At 58.8% G+C, this 12,137-nt stretch overlaps 1 protein-coding gene across 7 annotated transcripts in view; it reads left to right on the top strand.

Annotated features, from left to right (window-relative positions):
- Positions 1–12,137, top strand: part of MSI2 (musashi RNA binding protein 2) — a 372,281-nt gene that overhangs the window by 317,807 nt on the left and 42,337 nt on the right. For 6 of the 7 annotated variants that reach the window (XM_036269141.1, XM_036269142.1, XM_036269138.1 and 3 more), the window contains exon 10: positions 4,903–4,977. In XM_036269141.1, coding sequence (XP_036125034.1) covers positions 4,903–4,977 — 75 coding nt within the window. Of the gene's footprint in view, positions 1–4,902; positions 4,978–8,658; positions 9,724–12,137 lie in introns of those variants that run through there. The other variant, XM_036269143.1, reaches the window with a different exon arrangement.

The following is a 12,137-nucleotide window of genomic DNA, read 5'->3' as shown; positions in this document are numbered from 1 at the left end:
CCGGGCGGGGCGAGGGGAGTGCCATCTGTGCTGTCCTGCAGCCCTTGCCCCGCCCTCTGCCGTGGCGGCTGGGGGGCCCTTCAGGAGGGTGGCATGCCCCGCGGTCACCTTGTCCTCCTCCGTGGGGTACGAGGCCTGCGTCAGTCCTGGGACGCCGCCTCCGCCAGGTTGGCCACTGACCTGGGCTCACGCAGAAGAACATTTTTAAAATGTATTAACACATGGAATGAGATGAGGTTTCAGTGACTTAAACATTTTTTTTTTGTTGCAAGAACAGAAAAAGCACTTCTAGGGCTTTTTAGAAGTGAAAGCATAAACCAGCGAAGTTTTGAAATCCATTCATTCAAAAATATTTACTGAGGGCCTGCCAAGTGCTGAGCCCTGTCCTAGACGCTGAGACAGCACAGAGAACGACGCTTCTACCCGGGGAGCTGACACCGCTGAGACGGCAGCCACACTGGTGTCAGTGACCAGGAAACTGCGGGACTGACTTCTGAATGTCCCTAAGGTTCTCCATCCTTGGGGAGGTCTCATCACAGGGAGGCTGATGAACATAGAGTTCCACAGTTATTCTTTCTCGATCTCTCCTGATATGGCTGCAGACACCCTTGGGGGGAACCTACAGCTGTTTTGGTTTTAGCTTTCACAGCCTTTGACAGAATCATGGAATAATCGGCCCAGTGGGAATTCCTTGAAAAGGATGTAGGAGAGAAGAGGAGGGGCCACGTCTCCCTGCCTTTGAGCAGACAAGACGCAGATCAAGCGAAAGGCCCTTGTGTGGCTCAGACTGTTCACTGCAGCAGCAGAGAGGAGCCCGCAGCTCCCGGCTCAGTGCACTGGACGCCTTCGGTTTTCCTTCACGAAAGGACTTAATAGAAGGAAACGTGATTATTGTTGATTCATTTGACTCCTCTTGGCCACCCAGTCCCACTGCCTTGCCCTCGCTTGCCCTCGCGGCACATGCTATTGAACAGGTTTGACACCGGTGCTGGAGGAATTCCTCGAGCTGAGGCCTTGCAAAGCGTCACCCTGCAGGCCCGGAAGTGGCGTGGAGATGCAGGGACGGACCAGATGCAGAGACCAGAGGCGTCCTCTGCCCTGGCCTGCTGAAGCCCCGTGAAACCCTGGCCCTGCGTTTCCTGACATGAAGGGACCAGAGCTGGGACCTGGTGCTCACTCAACCAAGTGGAGACGGGCTGGAACCCGCAGCAGGACGGGGCCTGTGGTTTCCCCTGGGAGTCGTCTTTCCCTAAATAACTGCGGAGGCCGTGGCCAAGGTCTCCATTCGCTCGGCTGTCTCCGCAAGCAGAGGGAGCTCAGCCCTCGACTCTGTCTGAGCCGCGTGTTGCTGCCGAGCACGGAAGACATGGCTCGCACGTCCGAAGAAACTGGAGTTCTGGAGGGGCCCGTGATTCTGGGGCCGGGCATCTTTGTAGGCGTTTGCCTGGGAACAGTTCTTGGCATTTGGTGTTGTGTTGTGTACAGACCTCGTGGCCCGGGGCCCGGGAGTGCTCTGTACCCCGCAGCGGAGCTCACGCTGCCACGGGCCCCGGTCTCTTGTCTCTTTCAAGCCAGGGGCCAGTGGGAGCAGCCGTCCTGCCTCTGCGGAGCTGCGTGGCGGACCCCGGGAGGATCAGCCACGTGCCGGTCTGGAGGGCGGGCTCTCCCAGGGCTGGAGCAGAGGTCTAGAACCACACCTCTGAGAACTCTGCCGTCATCCCCCAACGGGGGTGCGAAAATGAGCTGACTGGCGAATTCCAATTCTATTGTAGATTTCGGATTTATTTCCCCACGATGGAGAGCCTGTCTGTAAGGACAGTGGCCATCCAGGCAGAAGGCCTGGTTTTTTCTTTAATGACAAGAGATAATTGCTGTGGGGTTGACCAGGCGTCCAGAGTACTGGAGCAAATAAATTGGGCAGCAGCCGGTGTGGGAGGGGCCGACTGCTAATGGAAGTGGCAGCTGGGTCATCTGACCGTGATGTGGCCTGATGGGACCTCCGCGTGGGCCTGCCGTGATGGGCGATCGCTCTGCAGCCCGGGGCCGGGCGCCGCGGGGGCAGAGCTGGGCTGCACAGCAGTGAATGAAGAGGAAAATTGAAGTGATGTTGTATTATAGATTTATGATTTCATCTGCCTGACCCAAAGGATGCTCAGCGATGGGGGCTGAGATAAGATCCCCACTCTGGCAGCTGCCGGTTCTCACCTTCGTTGTTCAGGAGACAAAATTGACATCTCCGGGAAGATGGGGGTAAAGCCCCAGACTGGTGTGAACTTGACCATGCCTTTCTTCCTTCTTGTTGAAGACTTCCGCGTGTGCCAGGAAGAGAGCAGACATAGGGACTCGTCCTGGTGGCCGGAAGCAGGGAGGGACTGGCAGTCCGCCCCCCGCACCCCCACCCACCCGAGGGAGCCTCGCAGGTGACATAGGGGTTCCCACTTTGGCTGTCAGAATAACACTAAAATGTGTGAGAGCCCAGTGCTGCAGTTAGCGTGAAGGAGTCCGTCTTCGTGAGGAAGGCCCCGGGCAGCAGAGACCAGGCCGCTTGCACACAGTCCGTTTATCGGTGGTGTTGGAGTGATGGTACGAGAAGGCTGGTGCTGAGAGATCTGGCTTGGTCGCAGGTGATCACTTCCGAGGAGAACTGAGCTGGCCAGCCACAGAGCATTCCAGGGAAGCAGCCAGGGTTGTGTCCACGGCCGGCACCCACGCCTTGCTTTCTGTCCCTCCTCTCTGTCCCTCTGTCCTCTCCTTTCCCCGTCGGGGCCAGAGCTCCACATCTCCCTCGGGTCCTGCTCCTCAGCCACCGGTGCAAAGCCACCATGTCGTCCTGTCTGGTCGGGCAGCCTTCTGCCCACAGCACACCAGGAGCTGGGAGATACACAGGGAAGGAGCAGGTGGCAAGACCGTTCGAGGTCGGAACAGGTCAGCGGGCCGGCGAGTGTGACTGCGGATTCGGAAGGGCTCTGCTGAGACACGGAAAGGAGCTGCAGCTGGTGTCAGCTGAGAATTGGGCCCGGCATTGCTCCAGAGCTTTCTGCAGAGGGCCATTCAAGCTCCCAGAGAGAAGAGAGGACACCCCCACCCTCACCCCCGAGGGTCAAGGTCTTGGGCCAGAGGTGGCACTGGAACCAGGCCCCTGGATGTCCAGCCCAGCAAGCTTCTGTCCTGGGCCGATGACAGAGCCACGGTCAGAGCGGAAGCCTGACACCGAACACAGGGAGGTGAGGGCGGGCCCTGGGTCTGCACCCCTGAAGCCCAACAGCTCTGTGAGCAGGCTGCAGGGCCAGCAGACGACTCGTGGCGCCAGGAGGCGGCATTTAGTGAGTGATCCCGTTCCTCTCGTCCTCGCCTGCAGGGTCAGAGAAACGGTAACGTGTGAGAGTCCCACTGGAAGGGGGGCGAGGAGCCCGAGGAGCCTGTGTCTAGGGCTGTCTAGGGGGCTGTGTGGAACTGCAGACACGTGGGAAGCTGTCGCCCTTGTGGCTGGAGGGCATGGTGACTGTCCAGCCCAGACCCGCTTTATCCCAGAGCAGAAACTCTGGCCGCAGAAGCAGCGAGGGAGGCTGCTGGAGGGGCTTGGGCAGCACACAGACCTGCCAGGACGGCTGGAGAGCAGGCCGGAGCCGGGCGCGCAGCGGAAGAGCCACGGGACAGCCCAGAGTGACCTGTCGGGCTGCCACCACTGGACGCTGGTTGTGCTCCTAACCCCAGAACACATTCTGAACTGCTCCCTCTGCCGCAGCAGCCCAAGGCGGGTCCTGGGAAGGCTTCTGCTGGCCGAGCCCAGGGCCCCCCCTGCCCAGCTGAGAGGTGCTTCCATGACGGAGGCAGGCCTCTCCCGGGCCCCCAGAGGGTGCAGGGCAGCCAGGCACAACCACAGACAGCCGTCCGAGAGGGCGAAGCCCAGGCCAGGCTGGGCGGGTGCAGGGTGGTAGGGCAGTGGCGAGGACCCCACACGCAAGGGGACCACGTGAGCCTGGCGGTGGGGACGGGCAGCCGCGGGCCTCCGATGGCCGGTGGGAGTTCAGTCCGGGAAGCCTCCACCAGCCTCCTCGTGTCCTGAATCACAGTGGCCTGAAGAGCGCAGTTTCCTGCAGCACGACAGCAGGTTGAGAGCTGACGTGGCATGTCTCTGGCAGTCTCAGAGCAGACCGGAGACGGCCACTACCCCAGAGCTGTCCTCTGTGCCCATGCCCGGCCAGCATGCAGCCCTCCGTTAACCCGTTGCCCGCTACCTGCTGAGGCAGGTGTCTGCAAGAGATGGTTGCTGGGAGATGCCGGTCGAAACTCGTGACACAAGGCTCCCTGGTTTGGGCCACGTTTTGTGTGCACATTTGAACACAGCCAGCCCCTCACCATTCTCGGAAATGTCGGGTGCCCTGGGTGTGTCTGCTTGCACGTGGGCCCCTGAGACCTGCCTCCTCTGGGCCATGGCCCATTAGGCCCGAGAGGCACAGGATCAGCCTGCGTTTCATCACTAAACTGTGGGCCCCAAGAACTCCGGCTCTGGCCACCGCCTTGGGAGGAGGCGTTAGGAGGACTTTAATCTCCCACTGTCAATAGCTTTAAGGTAAAGTACATTCAGGGTAAGCTCTCCAAATGTCAGAGCCAGGCACGGGCCCTGTGTCTGGTGCTAATACATGGCATTTGCTCTGCAAGTCGAGAAAGTGCATGGGCTTTGGGAGTCTGCCCAGACACGGGTTAGCTCCCAGCAGGCTGACAGCAGCGCCCCCACCGCAGAAGAGAGGTGACCCAGGCCCAGGGTAGAGACCCTCAGACGAGACAGATCATTTTGTGGAGAATGACTCGGGCTGTTTCTCCTGCCCCCCCGCCCCCGTACCCCCTCCACTGACCTGAAGCATCTGTGCTAACAGGACTTGCTGTCTCTCTCTGTTCAAGGCTACCCCAACTTTGTGGCAACCTATGGCCGCGGCTACCCCGGATTTGCTCCTAGCTATGGCTATCAGTTCCCAGGTGAGTGTCTGTCTTCGGGGTCTTTGGAAACCTGGGCTGTGAGCTGCATTTGGGGGGAGGGGGGCCCTAAAGAAAACACAACTTATACATCCATTCAAGAAGCGACCTGTGGTGCTAACTTCACACCCACTCCCCTCCGGGGCCAGGGCAGCTCAGCCTGTGGCTCACCGAGTGTTCGCTGGTCTGAGAGTGGCCATGTTTGGGGGAGCGGGGGGCTGAGGCCGGCACCCTTCCCGGGCTCAACCTCCCCCTTCGGGAGCCTGTCGGGGGTGGTCCTCTCACCGGAGACTGAGCTCTCAGGCCAGGGTTTTCTCTCACCCTTTCTGCCCTGCCCGCTGTCTCCTGTCTCCCACCTGCCCTCCTCCAGCTCCGCCCTGACGCCTTCCGTGCCCTCTGGTGTGTGTTGGGTGTGCTGTGGGGGTTTGGGTTTGCTGTCCGTTTTAGGTGGGGTGTTCAGACTCTCCCCCACTTTGTGTGGATGTCAGCGACATGCCCAGGCCACTGCAGCTCCCATGGAGCTCGAGGCCTGGGCCCGGCCGAGGTGGGCAGCAGGGGAGGCGTGGTCCTGAGGGTGGGGGAGGGGCGCTAAGGGAAGCAAGATGTTCTGGGATTTGGCTTTTCCCCTGAGGGGACCAGCCAGCCCTTCCCAGACCTGGAGTACAGGCGACAGTATGTTGAGGAGCTTGGAGCGTCTGTGTGAAGAACAGCTGGGCTTTCTAGAGAGGCACTGGGAAAGAGTTTTGTCCTCTTGGGTTCTGTCCCGGGGGAGGAGGCTCCATGGGGAGCTGGGCTTCAGGCGGACTTGCACTCCTGGGTGGTCATCCAGCCTAGACCAGAGGCCTGGGGTCTCAGGCCTGAGACGCAGGGGGGCCAAGACGCGGCCCCAAGAGGACAGTGTTCTGAAGCCAGCGAGGAGGGCAGTGGGAGGGGCGTGTGCGGGGCTCGGCCCAGCATTTGACTCAGACTGAGCTTTGGGGTGGGGAAGGGTATGTGGGGGGCAGGTCTGGAGGCACTTGGGACACTTAGAGCCGCGCCTCATGGGAGACAGATCCCTCGGCCAGCGCCGGAGCCCCAGGCTGCCCAGAGCCACGGGCAGGCCACTGCGCCTCTGGACCTCACCCCGCCTTCCGCGAAGGGCTTTGTGCAGAGTGGGCGCGAGGTCCGCACGGCTTCCTGGCTGGAGGGAGAGGAGGTGCAGGAGCAGACGCTCCAAGGGAGGAGCAGGGGGCTCTCCCATGGGGTGTCCCCTTCCCTGGGGCTGGGCAGTTTCCACATCAGGGTGAGGCCCTCGGGAAGCCCTCCCCACTGCTTCTCTGTGGTCAGGGGCTGGGGCCTCTCAGCAGGACCACAGGGGCCACCGCCAGGCTGCTCTGCGGTTCACTCACCTGAGGCTCCGTAAGATTTCCCCGTTTACAGGCGGGGTGCCGAGGCCCAGGGTAGAGAACCCTGTTCCAGGGGCAGCGCCAGGATGTGGGCCCAGGTGGCAGGGGCCTCACGTACCACCTTCCACTCTCTCTCTAGCATCCCCCTGACCAGTATGACTACACCAGCCACTTGTAGCTACTAAAATTTAGATTTAAATTAATTAAAATTAAGTAAAATGAAGTTTTCGGTTAGTTAGCCACACGTGGTTAGTGGCTACCATCAGCACAGAATATAGAACGTTCCATCATGACAGAAAGCTGTTGGACACGCTGTTCCGGATCATAAAGGAAGAGTGTGTTATGGTGGAGTTCTTGGTCCACACATACACGTGGGCACCGTCCTCCCCAGGGAGACCCAGAGTGCCACCATCCCTGTTCTCCAGCCCTTCCCTGTGCTGCTCAGCCCAGAAGCAGGTGATGGTTTGAGGGAAGCCCTCGTCTCCTGGCTCCCTTCCCAGAGGACGAGAAGGCACAGGCTCACACACCCTGGCTCTATGAGAGCATGCTGTGCGCCGGGTGCAGCTGCCTCCCTTCACAACCAGGCTGCCATTGCCCCCTTGGTGCAGCACTAGTCCCAGGAGAACAGAGTTGGGGGATCCTGACATGGCGTAACTTGGGGGTGCCAGAGTGGGCCCCATGCTAAGGCCCATCGAGAGCCTGCCCCTGGAGCAGCCTGAGGCAACCCAAGACTTGTCTGGTAGAACTCTTGTCCAAGGGGCCTGCACCCTCAGGTCTGTCCTAAACAGACAGAGATGCACAAGCAACCAGCTGAGGCTGGTGGAGTGAGACGGGCTCCCCCAGGTCCCCGTCCTGTAAGCCATGGCTTTGGGAACGGAGCAGGCGGTGGTAAAGGGCGTGGAATGGGCGTGGAGTGACGGTGTCCACGGCCCACCTGTTTATCACCAGGTGAATAGCTTAACACAATGACATGGGTTTGACCGAGACAGGAATCAGGCATTAAAGCATCCAGACAGGCTCACTGACCCGTGGGACTTGGCTGTTCTGTTCTTTCTCAGCCATCAGACCCTCCATTTTTCCATCCCACTTACACCCTCGAAGGCTCTCATGTGTCCTCACTGATGGCCATGAGTGGCCCCAAGAGGGAAGCACCTGTCCTCAGGGTCGGGGTGTGGCGTGGCCCTGGGCCAGAGGGGGTTGCCCAGTGGCTGACCCCTGGAGGAGCCACTTACGGAGTGGAGCTCTGTCCGTCTGTTCCCAAGGCCCCCTCCCCCAGCAGCCTGGGGTTCTAGACCACACACCTGGAAGTCCCCGGGACTTCCCAGCAAGGCCTCACAAGCGGCGTCTCCCTCGGGAACCAGGCTTGACCCCTCCTGGAGCCCAGGCTGCAGGGCCAGGGCTGGGCCAGGGAAGCTCTGCAGTGTTCTGACATCGTCTCTGGTCTCGTGCAATAAGGAACATTCTAGTAGATCTGGTCGAGAGGCCTGGGGTGCAGAGGGCGACCCCGAGGAGAGGCAGCCCGCCTCCCTGCCCTCTCCCCGCCCCATCAGGTGGGCTCTGCGGACCCCTCCTCCCTGTGCCATGGGATCCTGTGTCGGAGACATGGGCACAGCTGCCCCATCACCACCACACATCCCGATGTTTTCCCTTCGTGGTCCTTCTTGTCCCTGTCCCCACTGTGTGCCCACTTCCCCCTTCCCCCCTCGTCTCTCCTGCGGTGTGCGTGGGTCCTGCACCCTCCCAGCCCCTCTTTGACTCCATCCTGACCATCCGAGAGAGCTCGCTGACCAACGAAGGACACCGGTCCCGGAGGGTGCTGAGGGTCTCTGTCCTGTGCTTCACTCCGGTCTTTCGGGCACGTAGTCTAACCCTCACCGGGGCCTCCTTTCTGCCAGCTCCCATCACCAGCTTGGGTGTCCGATGCCCCTCTCGGCAGAGCCCGCTTCACCTGTGGGCCCTTCCGGGGCGCACAGTGGGTGCTAAGTAATGCCCACCTCTGCCCACCTTTGGGGTCTGAAAAGAAGGGAAATGCTCCGTGAAGAGGGCGAGATGCCTGTCGGTAGTTATTGGAGTGGGGAGCAGTTCTTTTGTGGGAAGACTAGGGGGTGATGACCACCCACTGTGGAAATGGCTCCTTCCTCCCGGGGCCCAGGCATCCCGTGTGCGCCCCGTCCCCCAGTTCCACAGATCAGTGCGTGGGCTCGATCGTTACGATCCTGCCCAGTGGCTCCCCGTTTTCTCTCTTTCCCCTCCAGGCTCAGTTTAATCTGTTAACTTCTGTTCTCATTTCACTTTGCAGACTATTTGCCGATTTCACAAGACATAATTTTTATCAACTAGCTCTTAAGAGAGGCATAACAAATTGGGGTTTGCTACCAGTGCTAGAGAGAGGAACAGTCCCGGCCGGGGCGCCCACTGCTGTCAGAGGCCACTGAGCTGTCCTGGCTGCCTGTTTGCACGAATGTCCTCTCACTCACTTTCACTTCGTGGAAGAGACTCATGTCCTCATTGCTTCACACCGTTTTTAAGTAATTTTATTCTCCAGTCCCTTCCCATTTTGTTTCCTGTGCCCACTGTGAACATCCCCCACCTGCGTCCTCCCCCGGAATGTGATGGGGCCGAGGGAAACTTCTCACAAACTCTGCAGAGCCTCCTCGGGGGTCCCGGGAGAAGGCCAGACCGGCTCACTGGGCATTCCGTGGCGTGGGCTTGGGCGTGCTGGTGGGCCGCGGGTGGGACAGGTGGCTTGGAGCACCTCCGTCCCAGGGTGGACACGCCAACGTGAACACACACAGAGTTCCATAATACCAACATGAGACACTTAATCTGGAAGACACTAGATCAGCGCGATCGGGTGTCTGCCTTTGGGGCCAGTTCCTCAGTGGCCGCTGCCATAAGAAGAAGCAACCCGTCTTCCAGAGGCAGCGGGGTTGCCTGGCTGCCGCCACGCTCAGGACTGGGCACCGACCCGCACCTCCTTCCACACCTGCCTCAGCCCGGCCCTGCCGGCCTTGCATTCCCTGCGGGGAAGAACCCAGAGGGTCCATCTTTCTCGGCTTGGCACCCCTGATGGTCACCCCCAAAAGGGCTTTCTTTTCCCATGCTCCGGACCCCCGTTCCCCATTTGAAAACCCCCACTCTCTTGGGTTAATCAGGTACAGCTCAGTTGGACCCTCAGGAGTCACCCCTTGGTCACACTCTGGTTTGTGAGAAGTGACCGTGTGTGCCATCGGTGCTTTGGGTGTGAGCAAACCCCCGTGAGCGCCGTGGCCTCGAGGCAGCCCGTGCGGGTTTGCCCACCCCACCGCAGATGCGTCATGCAATGATCCCTTAGTTTTCTTTTATTTTCCCACAGGCTTTTTCATAAGTGCTCTTTTTTTTTTTTTTTTTTAATCTGTATGGCTTTTTGTTCCTTTTTATTTTGTTCTGCTATGGATTGCTTTGCTGCTTTGGTCCTAGAATGCTTGCCTCCCCAACATTTTGGCCATTGTGAATTTTCTCCATCTCTGTAAATAGCTCATCTGTGCTGCTCCCTAATGACATTTTATCCCCACTCCCGCCCCCCTGTAAGCAACTGAGGTAGAAAAATAAATGGTTTACCACGGACATGCTGTGTGCTGCTGTCTCTTAGCCTGACAGGGTCCTGTTCTCGCTCCCGGGAAGGTGAACGCACTGAGTCACAGGACCAGTGACAGCCCAGTGCAGCTTCTGAGCATGCAGAGATCCCCTGGCTGCCGCCTGTCCCCGGTCCCTGCTTCCTCATGTCCCCTGCACTGCTCAAGGTGGCCCTGTCCTCGAGCAGGGAGACAGCATATGCATGCCCAGCTGCACGGTTCGCCCCCGGCCTCTTCCTCCGCCGTCGCTCCTGCCCCAGTCAGAACGCTGGGGGGACCCCTGGGGCCCTTCACGTCTGTGCACCAGGTGTGTGCGAGCTCAGATGTGCGTGTGCACACCGGCCTCTGTGTGATTTGCACGTGGCTTGCTTCCCTAACGTCCCTGAACAGGGCAGGTGCAGGAGGCACCTGAGGTGCTGGGTGTGGAGCTGGAATATCTCGCTTCCAGGTCCCACTGAGGCGCATAATGACCACGTGACCTTGTGCAGGTGACTCAACTAAGCCCTGGGGATAATAGCAGTACCTGGTTAGGTAGGTAGGTAAACTTAAGTAGGACAATGTGTGTAGGTGAACAAGCCTTGTACATTGGTAAATGCTCTACAACTGGAAACGTTAGAACTGGCCCTCGTGTCCCTACTAGGTCACTGTCCAGCATGGTTTTCCTTTCTCGTCACCCAGTGGATCTGCCTGCCAGTGGGTCTGCTTATCAGTGGAAAGAATAATCTAGGACAGCGGTTCTCAATTTGTGGGTCGTGACCCCTTTGGGGGTCAAACAACCCTTTCACAGGGGTCGCCAAAGACCATTGGAAAACACATATTTCCGATGGTCTTAGGAATCAAGACAGGGCTCCTCGATCGTCTCCAGGCGGGGCCGCCCACATGCACCAGGCGGAACTGGATTAAAGGGTCGCGGCATTAGGAAGGTTGAGAACCACTGCCCTAGGATTTCCGAGTGAAGCCAGAGAGTGTCTGGGACTCTGCCCACCTCACATCCCCCCTCCCCTCTTACTGATCACCAGACTCTGCATCATGCACCAGATATCTGGACATGAGCAAGATTTGCTCTTCAACACACTTACAGCCCGGCCAAGGAAGAGAGAACCAGGGTCAGACCACTGAGCATCATGGGACAGGACTTAGCTAAAGAGGGGTCTGCCTCTGCTGTGAGGGACAAAGGTGGGCTGGGGCCAGCCAGAGGGCAGTCAGGACGGCCCTAGACAAGGTGACTCCAGAGCTGGGTTTTGCAAAGCTAAATGGAATTAGCTCAAGGGGGAGGGAGTGTATCCCAGGCAGAGATATGACACCCTTAAATACTGAATCAGTTTTAAGAAAAAAAAATACAAAAGTAAGAAAACCCAGAAGAATAGGACCAGTTTCTCTCTGCTGATGTAGCTGCATAGTATTAGGTCTTGGCTTCTCCCCTCTTCCTGTTCTATCTTCTTCAGCGTAAGACTCCATCTCATATCGCAAGAAGGCTGCTTGAGCGCCAGTCCTTGCATAGTCATCCTGGAAGAGCACACCTCTTCCCTTTAATAACACTTTAGAAGTCATGGATGACACTGCTTAGATCCCGTCAGTCAGACCTTAGCCACATGGCCAGTTTTAGCTGCAAGGGAACCTCAGACATACCTTTATTCCAGGTAATTGTGGCCCCAGCTAAAGGCGGGATTCTGGTACTAAGGAAGAAGAGTGGGACAGGGACTGGGGATGCTTAGCGATCTCTGCCACAGCCTGAGGGAAGGGGCACTGCAGGTCCCAGGGTCAGGAGCTGGTCAGGGTGTGGGGAGCTTGCAGGAGCATCTTGGGGGTGGGGGCAACGCCAGATGGGTTCTACTTAGAGGAGTGATATGGTCAGGTTTCCAGAGTGAGTCAGAACATGTTTGGAGGGGGGGAGGGGGGCAGTAAAACACCCGCAGGGATGAGTTCAGAAGAATACTCCCTTCTTCCTGCACCCCACTCCTCTCTTTGTCTCACCCTGTCTCGGCTCCATTCCTCACCCCTGCCTTGGGCTGGCTAGTGGCCCTTTGGGGGTCTTTCAGTTCTCCTGGGTAATGCAGGGTTAACACAATTCCAGCCGCCAAAAAGTTTCAAGGCCAAAGTCAGCTACCGAAGTATCCTCAGGCACGGGCACTGGGGGCGGCCAGGCCCGCATCCCACAGCTCAC

The sequence above is a fragment of the Molossus molossus genome, unplaced genomic scaffold (assembly GCF_014108415.1).
Source record: "Molossus molossus isolate mMolMol1 unplaced genomic scaffold, mMolMol1.p scaffold_m16_p_19, whole genome shotgun sequence".
In the NCBI taxonomy this organism is placed as follows: domain Eukaryota; kingdom Metazoa; phylum Chordata; class Mammalia; order Chiroptera; family Molossidae; genus Molossus; species Molossus molossus.
Note: the sequence above shows the minus strand (reverse complement) of the source record. Positions and strands in the feature narration are given on the sequence as shown.